This window comes from Chamaea fasciata, unplaced genomic scaffold (genome assembly GCF_029207755.1).
Source record: "Chamaea fasciata isolate MVZ Bird 193981 ecotype frontalis unplaced genomic scaffold, bChaFas1.0.hap1 SCAF_20, whole genome shotgun sequence".
NCBI classification, from domain to species: domain Eukaryota; kingdom Metazoa; phylum Chordata; class Aves; order Passeriformes; family Sylviidae; genus Chamaea; species Chamaea fasciata.
This window is the reverse complement of record NW_027094105.1, coordinates 927,109-953,024: the sequence shown is the minus strand read 5'-3', so window position 1 is coordinate 953,024 and position 25,916 is coordinate 927,109. Positions and strand designations below refer to the sequence as shown.

Below are 25,916 nucleotides of genomic sequence, written 5' to 3'. Positions count from 1 at the left end.
CGGGCACAGCCCGGGGGCCGAGCCCCATGGGGCCGCGCTGAGCCGGGCGGGCGGCCCGCGGGGCGGGCGGGCGGGCGGGGGGCCCGGCGGGCTCCGGGCCGCCCGTGGATGAGCACCATGCGGCTGCTGCTGCTCGCTCTCCTCTTTTCCTCGTCCTTCGCCCGCGCCGGCTGCGACCCTAAGATCGTCAATATCGGCGCGGTGCTGAGCACCAAGAAGCACGAGCAGATCTTCCGCGAGGCGGTGAACCAGGCCAACAAGCGGCACGGCACTTGGAAGCTCCAGCTCAACGCCACCTCCGTCACCCACAAGCCCAACGCCATCCAGATGGCCCTGTCCGTCTGCGAGGACCTCATCTCCAGCCAGGTACCCCGGGACGGCGACCCCCCTCCCCGCCCCGTCCCCGGCGGGACCCGAGCCGCCGGCCCCGCGGCCACCTCGCCCCGGCCCCGCGGTGTCCCCCGGCCGCGCCGCGGCGTGCGGGGTCCTGCCCGGGCCCGGGCCGCGCTGCCCGCATTGCAGCCTTTATGTAAGCGCGGCCGGCTGCGCGCTCCGCGCACCCCCGGGCACCCCCGGGCACCCGCGCACAGCCTGGGAACGCACGGGCACCCACAGACACCTTGGGGCACGCACGGGCACCTGCACAGCCCCCAGGGACATACGGGCTTGCACACACCCCCCGGGGCACGGACGGCCACCTGCAATCCCCACCCGGGTCACACATGGGCTCACACACACACCTCAGAGCATACATGAGGTCACACATGCACCCCGGGGTGCACATGGGCATCCAAAGCCCCCCGGGGCACACACGGGTTCACAGCAGCACGCTGGGGCACGCAGGGGCACCCACAGAGCTCTGGGGCACACACAAGCACACACACACACACAACCACTCAGGGCACACAGGGGATCACACATGAAGCCTCAGAACATATAAACTAACACAGACACAGCCCTTGAGAACACACAGACTCACATGAAACTCAGGTACGCAGACTCACACACACACCCTGAGCACACACAGACTCACACACACCCCCTGGGCACACGCAGATTCACACATGAAGCCCCTGGGCACACATACACACAAAGCCCAGGCATGCACAGGCTCACACACACACGCTGGGCACACACAGACTCACACACACACGCTGGGCACACACACGGCCCCGTGCACTGAGTGGGTGCACATATATGTTCACCCAACGCTGTCCATGCACACAGCAATGTGCCCGTACATCTACACCACACACAGAGACACCCACACACACCACGGGCACACACACAGCCAAGTGTGAGCACACACGGGCATCCCCAAACTGCGGGGAGATGTGGGCACGGGGAACACGGTGAGTGCACACAGACTGTGCACTCACACACGCTGTGGAAATGCCCATGGGCTGCACTTCATGTGCACACACATTCCATGTGCACACACACACTCCATGTGCACACACACACTCCATGCACACACAGTCCATGTGCACACACACTCCATGTGCACACACGCTCCATGTGCACACACACCATGTGCGAACACACGCACATTCCATGCACACACACTCCATGTGCACACACATGCCATGTGCACACACACACATGCTATGTGCACGCTTGCACTGCTGCGCAGACATGGGCTCACACAAAACCTGTCTGCACTTGTGCCAGCGTGCACAGCTGCTGTGACATATGGACACACACGGCTGTGTGCAGGAACCTGGCACACCCACTGCCACACGCACACCTGGGACGTGGGCACACGCGGCTCGGGTTGCAGACACACCGGCACAGGGTGCACAGACGCACAGGCACACATGCACACCATGCACAGATACACAGACACACAGACACAGGGTGCACACCTCCACAGACACACAGACACAGCGCGCACACGCACACAGATTCGGTGTGTGCTGTGTCTGGCTGGGCACATGAGCACAGAATGATCCTCCCCACGGTGTCCACGGGTCACTCTCAGCGCACCTGAGGGTGCAGTCCGAACCCTCGGTGCTGGTGGGTGCAGCCTGGGGTGCCCCAGGCAGCCCGTGGCTTGGCCTCTCCACCTTCCCTGCGTGTGCTCTGGGTGCAGAGCCCGGCTGCCCACCCCCAGCCCGTCAGTCGGGGCCATCGGGGGGCGAACAGGCAGGTACAGACCCAGTCCCTCCTCCAGCACACCCCCGCACATGCGGAAGGTCCGCGTGGGGCCGTGCGCAGGTGCCAACGCGCACCCGAATTGCATGAACGCCCCCACCACGGAGCCTCACCCATCTCAACGCCCAGAGAAATGCGTGTACGCGCCCAGGCACACACAGCCGGCGAGGGCACGGGACCGCAGGGGCCGCGTGGAGCAGAGCTGACGCCTTTGCAGCTCAGCTTCCCGATGTGGAGGTGGAGGACAGCTGGGGACATCCCTGGGGTGGTGGCCAGGCCGGGCAGCATGGGCTGTCCCCGAGCCCCGCTGTCCCCTGGCAGCAGGGGATGCTCAGCCGGGTACCCGCTCCGTTCGCCGCTGCCGGCTGACGGATGCCCGTGGCCGTGCCACCTGCACGCCTTGTCCCCGCGCAGACCCCGCGGAGCGCGGGCCCGGTGCCGGCGCAGCCCTGCGGGAGCGGTGCGGGAGGCAGCGCAGCCGGGGCGCGCAGGGGCTGCGGCTGCTGAGCTCGGGGAGGCCGCTCCGTCCCAACACGCAGGGGCTGTCCCGGCCGCTGTGCCCGGAGAGGGGCACCGGTGCCTCGGTCCCCGCTCGCTGGCGCTGTGCCCGAGCAGGGGGCTGCGAGGCAGAGGAGCCCGCGCACGCAAAATGGCTCCTGCCGGCGGCTGCCGTGCGCCACGGAACAGCCCGAACCCCGCACAGCCCGGCCGCCGTCCCCGAGCCTGCTCCTGTCCCCCCCTGTGTCAGCACCGGGCACCTCTGCCCAGGGCATCCCTGCCCAGGGCATCCCCTCCCCCTGCCTGCCCAGGACCTTCCCAACCTCTTCTCTAGCAATTTCTCCCCTCTCCCGTGCAGGGTCTCCTGCCCCTGTCCCAGCTCCCTCTGCACCCTCAAATTACTCCCTCCCAATGCCAAGCAGGATTCTCCCTCTTCCCCCCAGGGCCCCTTCCCCAGGCAGGCTTCATCCTCCTCTCCTGTCCTAGCAATCTGTCTGTCCAGCCCGAGCACTGAGCACATCCTGGGGCTTGGGCAGATGCTTGGAGAAGGAAGAGTTGTCTCCTCCAGACATCAAAGTCCTTGCGCTGATTCGCCCTAGCTGGAGACGTGTCACCAGCTGGGGACAGACTTTGTGCTGTCAAAGGGTCTTGGTGTAATAAAGCATTCCCAGGGATTACCCAGCTCCTTCCTCTCCCTTTGAGACAAAGTAGGATCCTGCTGGACACCAAAATCCCGGCTCTGCCGTAAAAGCAGAATTTTGCCGAGCTCCTCCTTCCCCGTTTTGGTATAGCCCGGATCCTCAGCCGAGGGCAGATCCCGGCTCCTGCCGCCGCCCTCCGGGCTCTGCCATTCCCGTGTGCCCGGGGCCAGATGGCTGATTCGCTCCCTGGCTCCGCGCTCCCGCTCCCGCCACAGTCCCAGCTGACCACTTTGTTCGTAATAGTCCTCAGAGGGGAATTACAACCGAGTATTAAATGTGTGGTTAAAGAAATCGTATTACACAGTGTGACTGGAAGGGAGATGGTTCCCTTTAATCCATGGAAGTTATTAGTTTAGCGAGCGGAGCGCTTGGGCACGGCATTCCATTAGGACACAGCCTGAGCAGAGCCATCGCCTCCATGGCACAGCACCCCTGGCTCCCAGCACAGCCCTTGCTTCCCCGTTCCCAGTCATTTCAGTGCCATTATCACGTTAACATGGGGCTGTTTAGCATTGCAGAAAAGAAAAGGGGAAAAAAAAGTCACGCTCGCTGGCCGATGCTCTCCCGTGAAATAATGTTTGTGTCGTGTATCCTGTCCTACAGGTCTATGCAATATTAGTTAGTCACCCTCCTGCTCCCAACGATCACCTAACACCAACACCTGTGTCATACACAGCTGGCTTCTACAGGATCCCTGTCATTGGTCTGACAACACGCATGTCTATATATTCTGATAAGGTAACTGATGCATGCTTCTGGTCTAGTACCTCATACATGTGCTGTAAATCGAGAGTGCCCGTCAGGAGGGTTAACGATGTCTACACTCTCTCTGTGTCTGTCCGTCCACCCTCTCCAGCCCAGCCTGCAGCTCCCTCTCTCTCTCTCTCTCTCCTGCATTCCAGGGTACAGAATTTTTTTGCAGCTGCCAGTGTTGACCTACATAGTGCCGGATGATTTCTGCAGCACTGCTCTGCCAGGCTGCTGGGCACGCTGCTCTCCGGCCATGGCTAAGGCATGAGCTGGCTCCTGCCCTGCTCACTGCTGACAGCCAGGGGGTCCTGGGGCCTGGGGAGGGGCAGAGGATCCTGTTAGAGCCTGTACATTGGGCAGGATCTCTCTGGGGCTTGGAGGTTGGTTGGTCGCATTCACTTCTCTGGGTTTGTGGGATATTGGGAGGAGAGATAACAGAATACCCTGAGGCTTCCCATGACATTCAGTCTGGCCAGCACTCAAGACAGAGGTTCAGATTCCAGTGTCTCAGCTGTCCCTGTGGGAACACGGAGATTTCACTGGATGGGGTCCTGTGCAGGCAGCACATGGGCAACGAGGTGCTGGCCTGGCCCTCAGCTCACAGCCCGCTTGGCAAGCACCTAAAGCTTTAGTAAAGGAAAAAGGAGGAGCGGAGCAGAGCCAGGCCTTCCAAATGCCATTGCAGGATTTCATCCAGGCACACTAGCTCAGTGGGTGAGATCGAGCCTGCTTTGAAGCACGAATCGGCCTTTGCTTGGGAAATGTGAATATTCAAAAATGTAAATGTTCAGTGCAAAAATAGTCACTCCACCACATGCTAAATAAAGTCAAATTTCAGGAGGAGGAGCAGAGGCTCCCAGAGAGGCACCAGCAGCACTGCTTGGCTGGAGCAGCAGCAGGTTTAGGCATCTCCCACCAGGCAGGCTGGTCAGCAAGCCAAGACCACGGCAGTGATGGTGATGGTGGCTGGCAGGGTCTCACCAGGTGTGGTTAGATGGAAGGGGATGGCAACAGAGCTGGCAGAGCAGGCAGGAAGTGTTCAGGGGGGATTTGCTTCTTGCTCCTGAGAATGTCACTGAGAGGGGCCTTGTCACAGGGCCCACTATGGCAGGGAGAGGGGACCCTGCACCTCATCTCTGCTCCATCTCTGCGGGACTGTGCCCAGCAAAGCAGCCACTGCCCACAGCATCTGTGCTTTCCAGCCTCACACTGGCCTGGAGTGCTCGCCCTGAGGGGATGGCTCCATCCTCTGCTTCTGCCAGTCTTTTCCTCCTTAAAACAGGTTTTCTGCAAAGCAGCCTCGTAAACCCCACCTGGCTCACTTCAGGGCTGGAGGAGAAACCCATGGCCGCAGTGGTGGCCAGTGTGCTGGCAGGGAGATGCTCTCCATGGAATATTTGGGGTGTTGAGCAGGTTCAGGGCTGTGGGGCAGCCGAGGCTGCCCACCCCAATACCCCTCAGAGCACTCCTGCCTGGCTGGCATCATGCTCAGCCTCCTGCCCACCAAGGCTGGGAGCTGTCTGAAGAACAGGGAGTTGCAGGCAGGAGATGGGGCAAAGGCAGGGACTGGGTAGAGGAGAAAAGGATGTTTGGAGAGTGGAGGGGACAGCACAGGTGGGAGTGAAGTGGGGGACAGAGGGGTGTGAAGCTGTGGGATAGGATAGTGGAAGGTTCTGCACACCCCATGCAGGACAGGCTGGCTGGTGACACAGGGACATTCAGCTGTTCCCTTTTTGGTTTCCAGTGATCAGTTTGGTTTTTTTGGGTTTTGTTGTTGGTTAGTTGGGTTTTTTTTGGGGGGGGGGGGTGGTTTTTTTTGTTTGGGGTTTTTTTGGGGGGGGGGTGGTGTGGGTTTTTTTTTTTTTTGGTGGGGTTTTTTGGGGGTTTTTTTTGTTGGTTTTTGGGTTTTTTTTGTTTTAATTCAGGAAATTATATCTTTCAGCTTAGTTTCTATGGAAACAAGCTTGTAGGATCACTTTGTAAGTATGCCCCTAATTGGTTTTGGAGGCATCAGACAATTTTAGCTGAATTTCAGAGGGGGCTGAATTTGGGTTAATTATGATCCTCTCAAGGCTACCAGGGGGAGGAAAGGTGTGGACCTCAGCACGGACAGGTTTGCCCAGTACCTTTTGATGCTCTCAGAGCATCTCCAGTCAAGCACAGTGGTCCACGAGCTGTAGCCAGTCTTTCAGCAAAGATACCTGAGGGAAATGAGTTTTACTGCTCACAGTATCCAACCAACCATTTGTTCTAGAAATAATATTGCAGTTATCAGGCAGAGCACTCTGGCTTCACTGAGACCCTCACAGCACCCAGCACAGTCCTGCCTGCCCGGGGAGGGGTCTCTGGAATCCCAGTCACCTCTGAGTGAGGTCAGCAGGGAACTGGAGGGGAGAGGGAGTCTCCAGGTAAAGGCAGCAGAGTGGTTCCCATCACTGTGGTGTCTGTCACTATGGAGAGCCCTCCAGAGAGATCTCATGGACTGAGCACTGCAAAAATCCCCCTCTGACTTTCCCATGCTGGGCCCCGGAATGCTCCTGTCCCCCATGGGTCATTGTGGGTGTTTATATCTCCTGTGCATCTCAGCTGAAAAAAACGACATGACATTGACATCATGGCACCATGAGAAATGTGAGATGATAGAGTGTGAGAGCAGAGCCTGGGGCACAGCACAGCTCAGGGGGCAGGAAGGTCTGTGCCCTTCAACATCACCATGTGGGACCTCTCCTGCCTGTGGGGCTTGGAGGGACACCCTGAGTGCTCGGAGGTGCTGAGCCCCTCACCACCCCACAGCAGATTATTGCAGCAGAGGATCAGGGAGACAAATTAATAAATTAAAAGAGGCCTGCTCTGCTGCTGGAAGAGTTGAAAATGGAGTTTAGACATGCTGCAATTGAAGAGGTTTTTCAGTTCCAGCACCTTGCCCTGGTAGTTGAAGTGAGGTCTGTCTCTCTCCAGTTGGGGGATGGCTTTTCCCTCTGGTTCCTGCTCCCAGTGGAACCACCCCAGGCCCTCACAGGGCTTGTTCACTGAAAAGGGTTTTCGTCTCTATTACTGGTCTCACTGGCAGTCGATGCTCAGCAGGAGCCCTGTTAGGCAGGGTGGGAAGGTGCAAGTGAGGAGAAAAGTGACTCTTGTTGACCAAGACCAGGGTCAGTACTCCTTCACTGGCACGCACAAGTGATGACTGGAAAGGTTGCTTGGTGCAGGACGGAGATGTTTGCCCTGGGAGTGGGGAGCACAGTCCTCAGCAGGGCAGGAAAACCCTCATCAGGCCAGCCTGGAATGGGCAAGAGCAGACCAGGGTGGTGGAGAGAAGGCCTGATGGAGCCCCCACATCCCAGCAGAGCCCCACAGGCTCTCAGATTCCAGCTGAGAGCAGGACAGAGCAGCCCCACTGCCCCACAGTGGCCCTGCCCCAGAGGCTGCCCCACCCCTTCCTCTGTGCACTGCAGGGAAAGGCAGAGAGCACACTTTAGTCTGAGCTCCCCATCCCTTTGCCCCCAAAATCCCTCCCTGCACTCATCTGAGCTATCTCAGAGTTACCCCTGCTCCCTCCCACATCCACAGCTGTCATGTTGAGCAGTGGGCAAGCTCCTTCCATAGTGGCCAACCTTTCTTTCTCATGCCCAGCTGCTGAATTTTACCAAATTTTCCGGAGCTTTACAGATTGGGATCTCTGTCAATCTCTTTGAAATTTCCCAGGCAGCTCCGTTGGGGAGTGCATTGCTAGGAGGGGGACTGACTCCACTGCCGTAGGTAATGAAGAAAAACACATTGTTCCCTTCAGCCTGTAGAAAAAATCACTTCCCCAGCCATGGGCTCTGAGCTGGGGTAAGCCCCTGGGCAGACAGAAGTGAGGAAGGTAACAAACCTTTCACTCATGGCATTGTACAAGGCCCTGATGTGACATGCAGGCATTCCCTGGTGGCCCCCGGCCATGCCCTTTCCCTATGGATAAAATCTCCATGCAGAGGCACCCCCAGGCATGGCACAGCCTGGTGCAGGCTGTGCGCAGGATTCCAGCACCCAGGTATGTTCCCTGCAGGGGTGGATGCATTCCTGTGCTTTCTGCAGGAACAGGCTCACAGCTGTGCATGCACAGTCTGTGCTTTCACACACACACACACGAGACCTACTCAAACAGCTCCTTTTTGTAAGGACTTGCATCAAATATATGCAGTTCTCCAGTCCTGACCCCACATAGAATCATCACAGAATCCCAGACTGGTTTGGGTTGGAATGGACCTTAAACCCCATCCAGTCCCACCCCTGCCAAGGGCAGGGACACCTCCCACTGTCCCAGGCTGCTCCAAGCCCCAATGTCCAACCTGGCCTGGGACACTGCCAGGGATCCAGGGGAGGCCACAGTTTCTCTGGGCACCCTGTGCCAGGGCCTGCCCACCCTCCCAGGAAATATCCCCAACCTCCCAACCATGCTCACTCTGGGGCTTTTTGGCTCCAGCCCCCTGGGTTCCCGCTGAGCTTGGGCACCTGGATTTCACCCCAAGCCTGTATTTGCTGCCTTTTTGCAGAACCAGAATGACGTGAGGGAGCACAGGGTTGAGCACTCAGGTGTGGGTGGGCTGGAGGAGGTTTGCAGCAGGCTGGGATTGGTGTGAGGCATTCCCATGGTCCCACTCCAGATCTGTGGCCAGCACTGGGCACACTCAGAGGAGAGCAAGGGGTGAGGATCCTACAAAACACCCTACAAAGCCCATGTGGATTTGTAATGAGGAGCAGTTTTGGCTGAGTGCCTGATCCGAAGGGAGGGAGCGATGACCCTTGGCACCCCGAGTTCAAGTGCCTGGAGCAGCACCAGGAGCAGAGCTGGTGCAGCTGAGTGAGCCCACACGCTGTGCTGGTTGTCACAGAGGCTGTGCTAAAAACCACAGGCCTTTCTTAGCAGTTGTTTGCACAAAAATGGGCTAATTAGAGTGCATAAATCACTGCATCCCCATCCTCTGCAGTGCAGCCCAGCTGCTCATGCCCAGGAGAGCTCTCTGCTGGGTTTGTGGGGTGTGACAGGGACCTGTGGGATGTCACTGCGTGTGCCGGGATGGGGATATCAAATCACACCAAGCTAGATTCTCACCTGCCTCTGCACAGCACAAGCTGGACATGGGGAACTCTGGGGGACTCTACGTTCATTTTTCTGCCAATCTTTGGCCCTTGCAGAGATGCTCAGGGGTCCCAGGTGCTTCAAAAGCTGCACACAGACTCTGAGTGCTCATCCTGAGATCTCAGCTCAGCACTTGACATGAATTTTTCTTCATTATCCTATTTGAAAACCAAAGTTTAGGGATCTGGGAGCTGAGATAGCACCAGAGTCTGTCCATGGCCCTTTTGACACCAATTTGCCTGGACTGTTAAACCAAGTTGTCCCTCAACAACCTTGCAGTAATTTTTCCTCTGAACCCAGTGATATGTATTTACAATACTTAAGAAAGCCAATTGGTCAGTTTAAACACCATTTTTGCAAGCTGGTTGGGAAACTAGAAAGTTATTTGGTGCAATATAAGGAAATTTCAAAGACTTTTTCATTTCAAAAAGAGATTGAAAGAATTTTTATAGAATTCTGATATTTTAACCTGTGTTTCTCTGATTTCTTTTTTTTTTTTTAATATTGGCTTTTCTGTTATTTCTTCAGCTCTTTTCTCTCTTCTGATTTTTTTCCCAGTTCCAGCTTCACTTTCCCTGGATTTCCTTAAAGCAATTAAAAACCCTCAGGGGTTAAAAATGCTTTGACCCAGATGGTGTGCCCCTGACCCAGGCTGTGCAGCTGGACCTGGAAATTCATGGGCATCTCTGCTGACTACAAAGAGATCTTGAACACTGTGTTAGTGTGGACACCATGGTTGTCTTTCCATTGTTTGTCCCTGTGGGGCTTTTTCCCAAACCCATGGGTTTGTGCTGATTTTGTGGGGTGAGCTGCTCTTCCTGTAACTGGAATGTTTGTATCAGTCCTACTCTGAGAGTCTCCTTGGGGCTCTCCTGGTTTGTTTCCTCCTCTGATCTAACATCCACCCTTCTCCTTAGTGTCTCACATGCAGGAAATGTTCCCAGTGCTGTGGGGGCTTTGCTGCTCCCCCGTTCCCGTGTGTTGGGCTGGGGCAGGAGCAGGGACCTGCTGACCCGGTGCAGGGAGCCCTGAGCACAGCAGGGAGTTTACATCCTTTTCTACGCGTTTCATGGTCTGGTTTGACATGATCGCCATGTTGAGTGTGAGGAAGGGGATTTATTTTGTGTGTCTGTCCCTCCAGTGTGTGTCCATGGGGGACATGATGCCTTTTCCTTTCCAGTGTGTATTACTTTGGCCCATTCAGGACATTTCTGGCCCGTTCTGGGTCTGGTCTCTGGATGAGCAGATCTGGACCCTGTTTGGTCCGGACAACCATCCCAGCCTTAGAGAAAGAAATGTTATGGTGCTTTATTTTTGTCCTCTCCACTTCTGGCTCCTGCTTCCCTCCAGCACGTAGCTGGGCTGTCAAGTAGGGTCCACGCTGAGCATGAGCACTTTCACTTCCTAATATTTGACTCTAGGGCTTTTTGGACAAGCTGCATTTGTTTGAAAGCTCTCTGTCAGCTCCAGCTTTTGGTCTGATTGCTCCCCTAAGAGCGCTGTACTTAATTAGGCTGGAATTGCTATTGCACAATCACCCAACCATAACGATGTCTTTAACTGAATCAGAGAGGTTTGCTGGGGCACGGGTCCAGAGCTGCATCCTCTGCCTGCTGCTGCAGAACAGGCTGACCTAGAAACAGCCAGGGACCGTGTTATAAAACTGCCTTTCTGAACTTCCGCCATGGAGAATGACAAATACACAGCTGCCTGTACCTGCCTCTTGCCTTCTGAAGAGAATTCTTTTGCTTTTTTTATGTCCATTGCCTGGTAATTATTTAAAAGGTCAAGAGGCGAGGCTATATTTGCACTGAACAGTGCCGACCATGGGCCACAAAGCAGAAACCCCTCTTTGCCATGCTCTGCTTTAACCACAGAGAGGTACAAAGTCATATCCAGGGTTTGCTTCCCAGCCAGAAGGAAGGATGCATGTCCCAGAGATTAGCTCAAGGTGTACATCCCAAAATGGCTTTGTGCCACACACCCTGTCCCTGAAAACGTGACTGACACCCCCACAGTCTGTGTTGAGCTCTTGTTCTTCCTTGCAGAGCATCCACCTGTCCTTTTTGCGCACGGTCCCACCTTACTCTCACCAGGCCAACGTCTGGTTTGAGATGATGAGAGTCTTCAACTGGAACCACGTCATTCTGATAGTCAGTGACGACCACGAGGGTCGTGCTGCACAAAAGAAGCTGGAGACCCTCCTGGAGGAGAAAGAGTCCAAGGTCAGTTCCTGAACATTGTCTTGTAGCTTTGTTTAAGCAACAACAACAAAACTAGAAGTCTTGGGCTGTTGTATGTATGTAGATTTCTGTATGTAAAACACCTTTTCTTTCCATTGTAACATGGCTAACATGCTTAAAGCATCAACAGTGTCTGACTAGTACCTGACAGAACTTTGTACTTTATTCATTTCACTTGCTTTGCCATGGTCAAAATCTCCTACATGTAAATCGACAACAAAATGAAGGGAAGGATAACCTGGAGCTCTGCAAATGCCTTGCCCAAGTTTCCCACCCAAGGAGAGGACCAGTCGCTCAGCTTAGGAAGCACCTGCCTCACTGCAGCCCCCGCAGGGCCAGGCAGACCCAGCAGTGCCAAACCCACCCCGAAAAGCAGCTTGTGAATTGGCTGTCGGGGGCTCAGCTTAGGGCTTAGGAGGGGCAGGGCAGCTGGGGCTGTAACGACCCTCTGGGTAGAGCTGTCGGCCCGTTCCCATCTCCATCGAAGCACATGCCAAACGCTGCTTTCCTGACACCCCATGCTGTCACAGGGATGGGTGTGGGACCTTGCACCTGCTCTCAGGGCCAGTGGGAGCAGGGAGGGAGGCAGGGGAGGGCCCTGAGGTGACAAAGCATGGATGACAAAGCACAGACCTGCGATGTGGATGGAAAGGACTGAACACGTGTTCAAAACAAGCAGAGAAGGAGAGCGCAGGAAGCTATTTTGCTGCAATCTGGAAGGCAAGGAACCACCTCTTGCCCTATGGGGTGGAGTCCCAACATGCACTCCCTCCTGGGGCAGGGTAAGGTGCCCTTTGGATGGGCAGAGTCTGAGTTCATCCAAGTCTCCAGCAGCATTAGAGCAGGCACCCATTTGGGAACGCTCCCTCCTGGGTCACCAGCAGGGACCCCAACCTGCTCTTTCCAGCCCCACCTGCAGCTGCAGGACCTGTAGCAGTCTCTCAGCTGTTGAGGAGATGTGGCCATAGATGCTTCTTGTGGTTGGAGTTGGTGGCTGAGCTGAGAGATGGGACCCTGTGACTGCTCTTTGTCACCTCCCTGAAGGAACAACTGGCGCAGGGGCACAGGCTGGCACAAGCCACACTGACCAACAGACTCCTGATTTTGGCAGTGATTTTCAAGAAGTTTCATCCTTGCTGCATCTCAGGTTGTGGCAAGGCACTTATGTTCCACCAGCCCCAGAAGGATCCTCCTGCCTCCAAAGGCAGCTTCCCACTGGGTGACAGCAGGACAGTGTTTTTCTCCAAATCCTCTCCCCAGCACAATGCCCTTCATAAAGGGAGAGCCACTGTCAGTCTCTCATCCCTCCTCTTGCATCTTTTGAATTCCACTTTCTGTTTTCCTGTAGTTCCTGTGCATCCCATTTTGCTGTTCCCTCTCATGCCTCCACTCCCGTTTCCCCCCGTGGTGCTCCCAGGCACAGGGTGCATTTCTTCTTCAGCCTGTCCACCCTGCAGGAAAGCCTTTGAGATCAGGAGCTTGAAAGACGGGGAGGTAGGGTCTGTCCTCAGACCTCTCCTATTTGCACTGCATCTACCACGTCTTGGTGTCCTCTGGCAGCCCCTGGGCTACTGCAGGTGCTCGGGCCTCTCTCCAGCCTGGGGCATCTGCTCTGTCCCACTAGGTCACCTTGTCTTCTCTTTGGGGCGTGCCACTGAACGTTTCTTTTTCCTTTGAGAAAAGGTCAGACAGACTGGTCTGCTCTTGCAGGTGGCAGATAACCTGTTGGGGCTTTTCTGTCTTCCTCCACCTCTTCTCTCCCATCTCTCTCTGATCATTGATGTGCTGACTCTTTTCATGCCACGAAGTTGTTCCATGGGCCCATCCCCAGCCTCTCCAAGGGCAGCCTGGGCCCTGGGGAGGGAGCAGGCAGGATACCTGATCTCGACCTCTTCAAGGCTTAGATCACAGCCCCTGAGGACATGGAGGACCTGCTCAGGGTCACAGACTCACCTGCCCATCTGAGCTCTTGGTTTGGGGCGTGGCTTTGCCCCCAGGATCTGTGCGTGCCCTGTGTGCCATCCAGGCACCACTGCGTGGGTCTGCACCTCCAGCAGCGCCCTGAGCCCAGCACTCAGGCTGTGCTGGCCAGCCCTGGAGTGCCCCATGTGCTGGCCTTGTCCTGGGGCTGTCTGCAACAACTCCCAGCCTGGAGTCGCTGCTCCACCCAGTACACCTCTGCTCACTCTTGGGGCTGCTGGGGCTGGGAAGGGAGTGCTGGACACTGGGAAACCAGAGCTTCTCCAGGTCAGAGACGGCAGGTCCCTGCTGTGCTGCCTGCCTTCCTCTGGGACAGTGGTGTTCATGAAAGTGGCAAATTTTTGAGTGAAGGCAGGAGTACATGGTGGAAAGGGAACTTGTGATTTGTCAGTCCCTGTGTGAAACATGAAGAAAAGAGAAGGGCTGCAGGACCACATGGAAAAATGGGGAAAAGAGGATTACTAGTGTAGTTCTGGAAAGAGGACTAGTGACAGGGAGAGGTGATCAGGGTCAGCCTTGTTGCACCCAAGACTCAGACTGAGCAGCCTGGGCGGAGGTGCCAGCACATCCCAGGAACCTCTGGTTGGAGGCTGCAGCATGGATGATCAAGTTTTTGGCTACATTGACAGTGCCCGGGGAGAAGTGACCAGTGTTGCCAGACTGGAGAACATTCCTGCTGTCCTGCTGCATCTCTGGTCTCCTTGTAGCACTCATTACTCCAGGGCTTACTGCAGGCTCAGCAGAAGCCACTAAGAAGCCACTGCAGAAATCCTTGCTGTGGGAGTCATCAGAAATGAAGGCAGACCTGGGCTCCAAGCAGATTTTGCCTCTTCAGATACTCTTCCTTGCCAGGACCCAATTTCTTTGAGCAACGAACAAACTGTTGGGCTGTGTCCAAAGGGAAGAAAGAAAGATCACACGGCTGCATGGAAAGGAGACCTGGCAAGATGTCCTGCCAAGGACTGGCCCGAATGCTTGGGAAAAGGCAAGATAATTAGTTTGGAAAGCAAGATGAAGAGAAAATTGTCTGCCTGAGGAACACCTGGGAACATTGAACGCTGTGCACTGGGCATGCAAAGGGTTGGGTTCCTGATCCATTGCCATCAGGCTCTGGAAAAATGGAGATGAGAGTAGACCTGTGTCCCACACCCCATGTACTCAGATCAGGGATGCTCAGCTGGGGTGGGGAGAAGGAGAAGATGTCAGACTCTGTCCCACCAAAACCTGCCAAGCTCTCTCCTGAAGGCACCATCAGGTTGCTCTTATTGGCCTGGCCACAGGGGCTGCTCCCAGGAAGATCCCGGGGCTCTGTGCAGCTGCTGCAGGGTCAGGGCTCTGAGCAGAGGTTGTGGGTTCTCAGCATGCTGCCTGCTCCAGAGGAAACCTCCTGCACTGGGTGCCCTGCCCCAGGCTCCTCTGGGGCCAAGCAGCACCAGCAGCTGAGGCAGCAGAGCAGGGGAGGAGCAGGATCTCTGCTCAAGTCCGATCTCTCCGGGGTCAGTGCACGCTGCGAGCCCCACTGGCATGCTCCAGGTCCAGCAGCATGGAGACCACCAAGCAGTGAGCCCCACTAGCCACACTTAGGGCCAGGTTACGGGCACCCTGGTCTCGGGTAACTGCACCTCCCAGGGCCACCCATGTGCTGCAGAGCCATGAGGTGCCCTGGGCCCTCCCCAGGGACCAGGTAAAAGCTGCAATGTCATCCCATGTTCACCATTGCTTCATATCGCCACGCTTTGAGCCAACATGGGACATAGAGAACTTTATCTTTCTCTTTTGGATGTCAACAGAGCTCAAAAAGCTGCTCCCTCCTTTCAGGGGGTGAGAGGTTCAGCTGAGACACCTCACTTTGTGTGGACTCTCTGAGGGTGGACAGGATTGTAATGCTGATAGTGATACTAGTAATGCTAATTCTCTTAACTGTAACAGTTTGCCTTTATCCAGCACTTTTCGTACACAACATTTTGTCCTTTACTTCCACAGTAATTCCATGGAAACCCCACCACTTAGGCCCTTAGATTGTTTCTGAGTTTAAGATAAAAATTCCTTGCAGAAGAATTCCCCAGTCCCTCAAGGGAAAATGCAACTGCATCGCACCAGCTGTGACACTCAGGCTTTGCTCTCAGATTGCTCCGTGACGCTCCCGTGAGAGCTGAGGCACAATCTCTCCTGATAGTGGTTTTTGCGAGCTCCAGCGTTATAGAGACCCTTTAGCAAACAGTGGAGGAGGAGGTGGATGTTGGATTGCTTTACTACACGTCATTTTCAACTGTTTATAATATTCTTCTGTGTCTACATATTTTCTCTGTGCACATTATTCATCAGAGTAAAAAAAGGAACTATGAAAACCTCGACCAACTTTCCTATGACAACAAGCGAGGACCCAAGGTATATATGCATGGAAATGCACGCCGCCCACCAACCTAACTAGCAAATGAAAAATAGCCACAGCCAACAGAAAAAATAAAAAAAGAAAAAAAAAAAGAGAAAGAGAAAAAAAAGAAAAGAAAAGAAAGAAAAAAAAAATCCATGACCATGTTTCTTGGTAGCACGTTTTTATGTTGAGATAGTTTGGTTTGGACTTGAGAATGGAAACTTAGCCAGCTGACCCTGGAAGGATTTCTTTTTGAAACATGCATGTGAACCAGTAATTAACTTGCAAGTTCTTTTTTTTTTTTTTTTTTTTTTGAAAAGTTGAACCAACCCCCTTTCCTCCCCAAAGGAAATGGTTCCTTGGTGTAAGTTGCTCACTTTGGTTCCCAAAGGTTAACCCTGTGCAATATGTTTTTTTCATTTCCCATGTTTTTGAAAAACAACACTCGTTTGAGTTTTCAATTGCATTTCAAAGCCTTTTTCTCTTTCCTGTACAATGCACGCCTCTTTTTGGGTCTTGATTGACTTCAGTTTGCATGCACAGTGCAAAAAAAATTAAAAAATAAAACAAACCAAAAAAGCCAAAACCTTAAAAGAGAAAGAAAGGAAGGAAAGAAAGAAAAGAAAGAAAGGAAAGAAAAAGAAATAAATAACTATAACCAATCTTATTTAGCAGACTTTTGTGCAGTTTAATGAATTCTCTTGACCCTTTTCTAGATAGCATGGCTCTCACCACCAGTCCTGGGGCTCACTCACTAACCAGCTTTGCTCACACTAATCACAGGCTGAGAAAGTGCTTCAGTTTGACCCTGGAACCAAAAATGTGACATCGCTGCTGCTGGAGGCGAAGGAGCTGGAGGCCAGAGTCATCATCCTCTCTGCCAGGTGAGGCTGTGCTGCCCCTTCCCCTCCCTGCTCTCATTTCCTCTCTCCCAACGCTGCCCAGCGCTGGAGACCGTGTGGATTTGGGGTTTGACAACCTTCCAAGAAGCCTGAGAGAACCCCCACACCCAGCCCCTGTCCCGGGCAGGCGGAGGGTGCTGAGGGTGCTGGACGTGCTGCCGGCCAGGGAGTGACAATCCCGAGCGTGTCTGTCGTGTCCGGCTGTGCTTCAGCAGCAGCCGTAGTGACCGATGCTGTGTCCTGGTCCAGCTGGGAAGGAGGGCAGCCCCACGCCTACAGCACAACGCGCAGGTGCTCAGCAGCGCTGGGAGCTGTGGGGTCAGGTGAAGGTGACAGCAAGGTTCCCACTGCATCGAGGATTTAGCCATTGCCCAGGACAACCAGTAGCCAGAGTCGCCTGGGGTGGTGTCTTCCCTGGCACTGCCACCCCCTCGGGCTCTGACAGCGGGGCCGCCCGGCAGCTGGAGCCACATTGCCGTTCCCTTCCTGTCGTTGCAGCGAGGATGACGCGGCCACGGTGTACAGATCGGCGGCCATGCTCAACATGACGGGCTCGGGCTACGTGTGGCTGGTGGGGGAGCGGGAGATCTCGGGCAATGCCCTGCGCTACGCCCCGGACGGTAGGCACCTCCCGAGCCCCGTCCCGCTGCGGCCAGGCCCGGAGCAGCCCGAGGAGCCGGGATGAGCGGCCCCTGCCCTCCCCGGGACCCCTCGGGCTGGGGGAGCGCGGTGCCGCGGTGCTTCCCAACGGGGGGTGCCGCGCTCTGCTCTGCGCTCCCTTCGCCTGCCTGGGGACTCGGCCTTGGCCACGGTGCCACCCCCCAAACCCGTGTCACTGCGGCTTCGCAAGCTGCCTGTCCCCCGGGGGAAGGCTTGGGCAGGGCCGTGGGGATGGAGCTCAGGGTGTCGGTGCCCCTGCCTGAAGCTCAGGCAACTTCCCACTGCATCCGAGGGATCCTCAGCCCGTAGCCATGTGCTCGCTGTCCCAAGAGCTGGGCATGGGAGTCACGCTGGAGCAGCCAGTGATCCCAGGAATGCTGACCTGCCTCCCCCTCTGCTCGCGGCAGGAGTGATCGGTTTGCAGCTCATCAACGGCAAGAACGAGTCAGCCCACATCAGTGACGCCGTGGCCGTGGTGGCCCAGGCTGTGCACGACTTGTTTGAGAAGGAGAATATCACAGACCCGCCGCGGGGCTGCGTGGGCAACACCAACATCTGGAAGACAGGACCCCTTTTTAAGAGGTATTGGGGAAAGGGTCCTGCTGGAGGGAGCAGAGGACCTGGTGGGGGAGAACTGGGAAAGGTGGGAGCATGTAGAAACGGTGCATGAGGACTTTGTTCAGGGTATCTGTCGCTAAAGCTTTGGGGCATGTGGCACAGGCTGCCTGGACTCTCCTGCACGATTTGGATGTGAAGGCTACATCTCTCCTAGAAAACTCTCCCAGACACAGGCTCAGGCAATGGCACACAGTTTTTCCAGGCTGTTTAGGCATCATCCAGGTGCCTGGCACCAGTTCAGTCCATGTCAACCCATGCTACCCTGGGCAATGTTTAGACAGCTAGGATGTGTGGGCAGGGAATGACTCTAGGAGGAAAAGACTGGGGACCATGGTCTCCTCCGGTCTGGAGCGTAATTCCATGGGTGGAAGTGGGAGAGAGGGGAGTTCTGCCAGAGGAATATTTCTGTCCCATTTTATCTCGGTGTTGTGGACACATTTCCTGCTGAACATTTCAAGGACTGTGGCATGGGTCCAGCGCTGCAAGCAGGACTTGGTGGCAAGAGATGTCTGTGCATGGGACAGGTTGCCCTTGGCTGTAACAAACCCTGGTGCTGTGGATTTGGAGGCTGGGGTGTCACAGATGGGAGCATGTGCCTATGGGGTCCTGCTGCCAGGTCAGGGAGATTAGCAGGCCCTGCATGTGCTTCCAGACCCAAATCCCTGCATCACTGCAGGTGCTGGGGCCACAGGGGCTGGGCTTTGGTACAGCAGCCGGTCCCTGCAGACCTGGGTTCTTTTGGGCATGTGACCTGCAAAGCCTGGAGGTTGTTTTAGAAGCATTTCTGGCATCCTCTGCAGTGACAATCTTTGGCATGAGTGAGTCAAAGCTGTTCTTCACAAGTGGCTCAGGCAATCCTTGTGTGTCCCCACTATCACCTTTCCAGGGTTTGGAGGCTGTTTCTCTCCTTGGTGGTGTTTGTGTGTACCTGGGCCACTAGCCAGGCTGGGATGGCCAGGTGCCAGGCACAGCACCTGTGTAGCTTGCTGTAGCATGGGCACACCTCCCAAGGAACCTCCAGAGGAAAGTGTCCTTGTGTGCTGTGGTACAGATCATTCCAGAGAAGAGTGGGACTGATCTGGTGCAGAGCAAGGGACAATGACAGCAGATATGATAGAGAACATCTGGGAAACTGATTCCATCCACCAGGAGGGGATGACCACAGGTCTATGAACAGACCATAGGTAGCCTTGGCTGGACTTCTACAGGGTAGTGAGCTTATGGCAGGTAACTGAGAGGAAGCATTTGCCTTTCTGATGCCTTGTGAGGCATCTCAGTAGCACAGCAGATGTTCTAGGTTGTCCCAGCTGTGTTTCTCCCCATAGGGTGTTGATGTCCTCCAAGTACTCAGAGGGTGTCACTGGCCGGGTGGAGTTCAATGAGGACGGGGACAGGAAGTTTGCCAACTACAGCATCATGAACCTGCAGAATCGGAAACTGGTCCAGGTTGGGATTTACAATGGCAGCAATGTACGTGCAGGCCTGGACTGGGTAAGGAGGGGTTGGGCATTGGGGTGTCCACCTTGGCCTCATGCCCGTCTGCTTCCTCCGGGATCCACTGCAGGTCCTGACCAACGACAGGAAGATCATCTGGCCTGGGGGGGAAACCGAGAAACCTCAAGGCTATCAGATGTCAACCAAGTTGAAGGTAAGAGAAAATGTCATTAGGGGCAGGGTTTCTCAGCTCATCTGCCTCCCATCCCCATAGCTGCTCTGCAGCTGGCAGCAGCATTTGCAAGGCCAGGAGAGGACAGGGGAGAGAAATAGAGAAGGTACTGGAGGCTGTTCAGAGCACAGCTTTCAGCTGGAGTCAATCTAGATAGGGTGGCAGGCATCCTTGGCTTTGGAAAGAGACAGGTGGGAAGTGGATATGAGAGAAAACAGCATGGAAAGGGTGGAGGGACAAGGTGTTCACCATTTCTTACGGGAGCCAGAGGACACCTGTCGCAGATTTGTGAGAAACACAAGGATGGGCTCCTTTGGCCAAGACATGGTTCAGCTCTGTTAGACAGTGCAGGGGCCAGGTGGAAACAGATTCAAAAGGAGATTAAACCCTCTTGTGGAGGGTGGGTGGATTGGTGGCCACAAGGCTGAACTCAGGAAATCCCTGAGGAGCTGATGGCCAGAAGCTGGAGGTAACACTGGCAGAAGGTCCCTCCAGTCTTGCTTTGCTTCTCATGCTCTTCCTTTTAGTGTCACTCAGCAGCCCCTTTAGTGACTGCATCCCAGTTTAGTGACTGGATCCTGGCCAGGCTGATCTTTTCTGTATGACCATTCATTTGTCCTACTGTTCATTTGTCCAGCAAGGGAAATCCATTCCCACTGGCAGTGAGCCCTTGTCCCCACAGAGGTGCTAATGGTACGTTGAGTTTGCCGCTTTACTGAAAGGTCCAGGGCAGGACTGAAACACCTGCATTAACTTGGGGCAGTGTAACAGTGTCTGGAGCCCCTTTCCAGGCACTATTCCTGGCTCTGTGGTGTCTCCCATCAGTCTCCTGATAGGGAAGGAAATTTTGAGGCTCAGCTGAAAGTGCCACATGAAGGAGGACACTGATATGGCTGGTCCTCACCTTGGGTGCAGGGAAAGCAAATGTTCTTAGTGTTCTTGGCAATGCTGTGTTACCAGTTGGATTTCATGATCTTAAAGGTCTTTTCCAGCCTAGAGGATTCTCTGATTCCCCATGCCAAAGCTAGGTCCTGCTGCTGGCCCGAGATAGCAGGTGGGGAGGGCAGCCCAGCTCCCACTGTGGGAATGTATCTCTGGAGGGAAACGGACCAGAGGGTGTTTGTGCTTTACCTCACAGATTGTGACCATCCACCAAGAGCCCTTTGTGTATGTGAAGCCCACTCAGGCAGATGGGACATGCAGGGAGGAATTCACCATCAATGGAGATCCTGTCAAAAAGGTCTTCTGCACTGGGCCCAATGAGACCATCCCAGGTAACTCAGTCTGATGGGGACTCCCACTCCAAGAAGGGGTCCCAGGTCCCAGGGTGGGTGCTCAGTCACACAGGAGGCCCAGGGGATGAGGCACAGAAAGGTGACAGCACCGCTGGCCCTCACACAATCCCCCCATCTGCTCAGCCTCACAGCACTGCTGTGCAGGAGTTGGGGCCTGGGATCCAGGGGTTTGAGCCCAACAGATTCTTTCCCACTGTCACTCTTCTGGACGGGTGCCAGGGCTGCTTTGAGGGATTGCATCCCACGTTTCTGTCTCCTGACATGTTCCAATTCTCTCTTCCTTGATCTCCAGCAGCAGCAAGGACCCCGAGGCACGTTAGCGCGTGCTGCACTGACACAGCACCAGTTTCAAACTGTCACAGCAACCTGTGTCAGGATCAGGAGTGAGCACCTGGTGTGGGGTGGGAGCTCATTGCTCAGCAATGCCAGGCTTGCCCAAATCCACCTGAAGGGCATCCCCTTGGCTCATCACACCTTCCTGTGCACAACATCTTCCCAGAGCTGTGTCCTGGGCTGTGTTCAGCCTGCTGGGCTCATGTCAGGAGTCCTCCAGCACATGCACAGAGCCCTCTCCTTGCCCTCCAGTGGGTGGGTAGCCCAGTCTCAGCCCACCTCACTGGGACATGACAAAGGAACCCTTTGTCCCCAGCCTGCCAGCACCCACAGGTGACGGAGGCAGTGAGAGAGGGTGGTCAGGCAGATGGCCCTGAAGGATAATGTGGTTAGATGCCACATGGAGCCAGAGCCGTGGGGTGGCTGCTCTCACTGGGGACAGGCATGGATCCTGTGTGAGGTCCCTGGCCAAGGGCTGCCCCCTCTCATCCCTGTTCTGTCCCTCCCCCAGGCCGTCCCACTGTGGCTCTGTGCTGCTACGGCTTCTGCATCGACCTGCTCATCCGCCTGGCAGGGGTGATGAACTTCACCTATGAGGTTCACCTGGTGGCTGATGGTAAATTTGGTACCCAAGAGCGGGTGAGTTTGGGCAGCCTGTGATCTTTCTTTGCCTGTAATCATGTATTGAAACACCCCCACGCCCTTCTCCTGAGCAGGGTGGGGTGGAAGGGCAATGCAGGATTCCTAAAAAGTGCAGGGTCCTGGCTGGTGGGGGATGTGTGTCAGGGCAGGGGTCTGACCTGGCGTTGGCTTCCTGGCAGGTGAACAACAGCAACAAGAAGGAGTGGAACGGGATGATGGGGGAGCTGCTGAGTGGCCAAGCAGACATGATTGTGGCTCCCCTCACCATCAACAACGAGCGGGCTCAGTACATTGAGTTCTCCAAGCCTTTCAAGTACCAGGGCCTCACCATCCTCGTGAAGAAGGTATGGTCTGGGCGGGATGTTTTGTAGAGGTGCCCGTTCCCCAGATTGCCGAGTGTAGCCCCTGCAAATTCCAGGCTCCAGGCTTGTGGTTTTAATGCAGCCTCTTGCCTGCACCAACCCGACCTTTCCTGGGTGGCCGAGCAGGAGGAGCCTGGGGCAGGGCAGGGCTGTGGGTCCCTGCAGGCAGGCAGGGTGCAGGCGTGGGGGTGCCAACGCTGTTCCCCTCTCTCCTGTGTGCAGGAAATCCCCCGCAGCACCCTGGACTCGTTCATGCAGCCCTTCCAGAGCACGCTCTGGCTGCTGGTGGGGCTGTCTGTGCACGTGGTGGCAGTGATGTTGTACCTCTTAGACCGATTCAGGTGAGTGCACTTCGGGCCACTCAAGATCTGGAGGGGACAGGGGATGCTCCTGGGAACTGTCCCCTGGGTCCCTTTTTTGGGCACAATCTTGCAGCACTTTGGGGGCTCTCACAGGGACTTAAGCCACCTGCTCTGCCCCACCAGCTGTGGGCTGAGGCTCCTGGCCCCTGTGGCTGCCTAAGCTTAGGGATATGTATATGCGGGGTACCCAATACATGGGGATGTGGGAACACACCCATCAGACCAGGTGCTGTACTGATACCTGACCAAGGGGACTGTCAGCTTCTGGGCTCTGAGAGAATTCCCTCTCAGCTTTCCTTAGCCCTGTAGCAGCTCCTCTGAGGGCAAGAGAACCTGTCTCTGCTTCAGCCCTGTGTCCAAAGGCTTTCGTGGCTAATCTGCAGGGAGCCCTCTGTGCTGCAGTGGGAGAGGCTTGATCTGGCCAGGGTCAGATGATCTTTCTGGTCTGGAGAGAGTGTGATGGGACCAGTACCAGTGTGAGCCAGACAGGGTTGCAGGTCAGCACAGGGGATGTCCCAGGCAGTGGGAAGAGCTGCTTGGGATAAGGCACAGTCTGTGGGAATGATTGACACAGGGCTGCACCAGGACATAGAGGGCACAGAGGGGTGCCCTGGGAATGAGGGTGAGGGGAATGAGAAGGGTTCTTCATCTTGTTTTCCAGCCCATTTGGCCGATTCAAAGTAAACAGTGAGGAGGAGGAAGAAGATGCCCTGACTCTCTCCTCAGCCATGTGGTTCTCCTGGGGAGTTCTGCTGAACTCTGGCATTGGAGAAGGTGAGTCACAGCTTACAATGGGACTGCTCTGCCCTGCAGCCCAGGCTCTGAGCCGGGCAGGCTCTGAGCTGGGCAGGCCTCAAGCCCCTGCCCTCTTCCACTGCCTTCCCCTCTCACATGGTCCCTCTGGGACCTCGTTCCCTGAGCCCTCTCTGGAGCAGGCTGGTAGGAGATTTGGTGATGCTGAGTTTTGCACATTGATGGCAGTTGTCAGGGCTGTCCTGCCACCCATTGGTGATGGGAAACAGGGCAGGGAAACTTGGTCTGAGTCCCCTGCCCAGGGTGACCCATCCTCTCAGGGTGGCACACAGCGTGCTCTGGAAGGAGCTGGAGGGGTTTTGTTTGTTTGGGCAGTGCAGAAGCTCCTTGCACAGCTGCTGGCAGAGGAGATAGTTGGTACACATCTGCAGCTGCAATTGGGCTCGTGTGGCTTGGCATGGCTTTGGCAGCCAAGCTAAGCCCTCGTGGAGCTGCTCTGATCTCTCCTCTCTCCCTGCAGGTGCTCCCCGGAGTTTTTCTGCCCGTATCCTTGGCATGGTGTGGGCTGGCTTTGCTATGATCATTGTGGCTTCATACACTGCCAACCTGGCAGCCTTCCTGGTGTTAGACCGACCTGAGGAGAGGATCACAGGCATTAACGACCCCCGGGTAATGACCCCTCACGTGCTTTTCCCTTCCCTGGGACATATAACATGGCTTGTGGTTCCCAGGGCCCTGATTCACCATGGCTGTGATCTGTGCTGGGGGGGTCCAGACTCAGGGAGCTCTGCCTGGGCTGGTGCTGATGAGTCTGAGCCCTGCCCTGGGCGGGAATGGACAGACATGTGCAAGGATCAGCAGGAAAACAACCTGCCCAGAAATAGCCTGTCGGCAGTCAAACTGCCTGCCAGTTCCTGGAGAGCCTTCTCTAACCAACAAGGAAACGATTCATTATGGATGAGTTATAACTAATGAAATCGTCCCTGCGGTGCAGTCAATACTCTCCACATGCCTCAGATCCATTTCCTGCTCTGGCAAGGACACAGCCACAGCTCGACAGCCCAGGCACGCAGGAATGTGCCCTGCAGCAGCACTGACCCACAGCACCCCACACCCTGCTGTGTGCCCTGCCCACGGCACTGCCAGCCCCACGGCATCCACGGGCGTCCCTCACCCTCAGTGCCACCGTGTCCCTGTCCCGTATCATCCCCTGCTCCAGCACCATGGTCCCAGGGCATTCTCTGCCCCGTGGCATCCTCTGAGGAGATCAAGGTCTTCTCTAGGGAACAGGTCCCTGAAGGAGATGGGAAATTAGGAAACAGCTTTGGGGTGAGAAAGTTTTGCTGGTGAAGGACAGAAAAAATAGGAGCCCCGCCCTTGCCTTCCAGCTGCGCAACCCCTCGGATAAGTTCATCTACGCCACGGTGAAGCAGAGCTCCGTGGACATCTACTTCCGACGGCAGGTGGAGCTCAGCACCATGTACAGGCACATGGAGAAGCACAACTACGAGAGCGCTGCCGAAGCCATCCAGGCAGTGAGGGACAAGTGAGTCGGGCCAGCACCTTGCCTGGCCGCACAGGGAAGGGCTTTAGGGAGCTGCAGTTGGGCGGAGCAAGCAGGGCAAAGCTGGAGGAAGCTGCCGTCAAAGCACAGCTTGATGGGACCTCCCAGCTGGAGCTGGGTGGGATCTGCCCAGTCCTGGTGCATCCCAGGAGTCTGGGTGGGGAGCACAAGATCTGTGGGGGGGATAGCACACTGAGAGCCCTGGCCACGGCCTCCCTTTCTGGCCTCTTTTCTTCTTTCAGCGCAAGGCTGGGTGGCTTCAGTGTTTAAATTAGGGCTGGGAGCACCCTCAGTGCTCCCACAGAGGCTGCAGACAAGCTGGGCTGCCCAGCCTGACCCGTCCATCCTACCTCTGTGTCTAGCAAGCTCCACGCCTTCATATGGGACTCGGCGGTGCTGGAGTTCGAGGCCTCCCAGAAGTGTGACCTGGTGACGACGGGGGAGCTCTTCTTCCGCTCCGGCTTCGGGATTGGGATGCGCAAGGACAGCCCCTGGAAGCAGAACGTCTCCCTGGCCATCCTCAAGTCTGTACCCGGCTCTTGGCATGGGGCTTGCCCCAAATGCTGCATGTGTTGGCACGCAAGTAGCCTTGTGCCAGGCACTGCCAGCCACCCTCCAGACCTCTGCAGGGACAGGGGTGCTGGGGCTGTCATTCCATCCTGACAAAGGGGACATGGAGTGACTGGGGTGGGCACCCACAGCCTCAGCTCTGGCTCGCAGGGCTGGAGAAGCAGCGGGGAACTGGAGGGAGGGCAGAGCAGGGCAGGGAGCAGTCATGGTCAGCCAGGGGCGTAGGCGAAGCTGGCAGAGAGCAGTGGGGGCCATCCAGCACAGGTCTCTGTGTGTAGGAGCATCCGTGGATGGCAGGGAGAGGGAATTCTGCTGACCTGAGAAATTCTAGAATACGTGGTTTTATTGCATGGGTCGTGGGTAAAAA

At 55.8% G+C, this 25,916-nt stretch overlaps 1 protein-coding gene across 14 annotated transcripts in view; it reads left to right on the top strand.

Annotated features, from left to right (window-relative positions):
• The window catches only part of GRIN1 (glutamate ionotropic receptor NMDA type subunit 1), a 40,252-nt gene continuing 14,336 nt past the window's right edge, over positions 1–25,916 (top strand). For 3 of the 14 annotated variants that reach the window (XM_066201597.1, XM_066201601.1, XM_066201600.1), the window contains exons 1-17: positions 78–366; positions 3,957–4,091; positions 11,274–11,450; positions 15,774–15,836; positions 16,606–16,706; positions 17,223–17,344; positions 17,792–17,966; positions 19,328–19,472; positions 19,567–19,650; positions 20,807–20,942; positions 21,808–21,935; positions 22,118–22,282; positions 22,523–22,641; positions 23,324–23,436; positions 23,936–24,084; positions 24,804–24,961; positions 25,342–25,503. In XM_066201597.1, coding sequence (XP_066057694.1) covers positions 109–366; positions 3,957–4,091; positions 11,274–11,450; positions 15,774–15,836; positions 16,606–16,706; positions 17,223–17,344; positions 17,792–17,966; positions 19,328–19,472; positions 19,567–19,650; positions 20,807–20,942; positions 21,808–21,935; positions 22,118–22,282; positions 22,523–22,641; positions 23,324–23,436; positions 23,936–24,084; positions 24,804–24,961; positions 25,342–25,503 — 2,390 coding nt within the window. In that variant the 5' untranslated portion in view covers positions 78–108. Of the gene's footprint in view, positions 367–3,956; positions 4,092–11,273; positions 11,451–15,773; positions 15,837–16,605; positions 16,707–17,222; positions 17,345–17,791; positions 17,967–19,327; positions 19,473–19,566; positions 19,651–20,806; positions 20,943–21,807; positions 21,936–22,117; positions 22,283–22,522; positions 22,642–23,323; positions 23,437–23,935; positions 24,085–24,803; positions 24,962–25,341; positions 25,504–25,916 lie in introns of all 14 variants that reach the window. The other 11 variants (XR_010723555.1, XR_010723556.1, XM_066201593.1 and 8 more) reach the window with 9 other exon arrangements.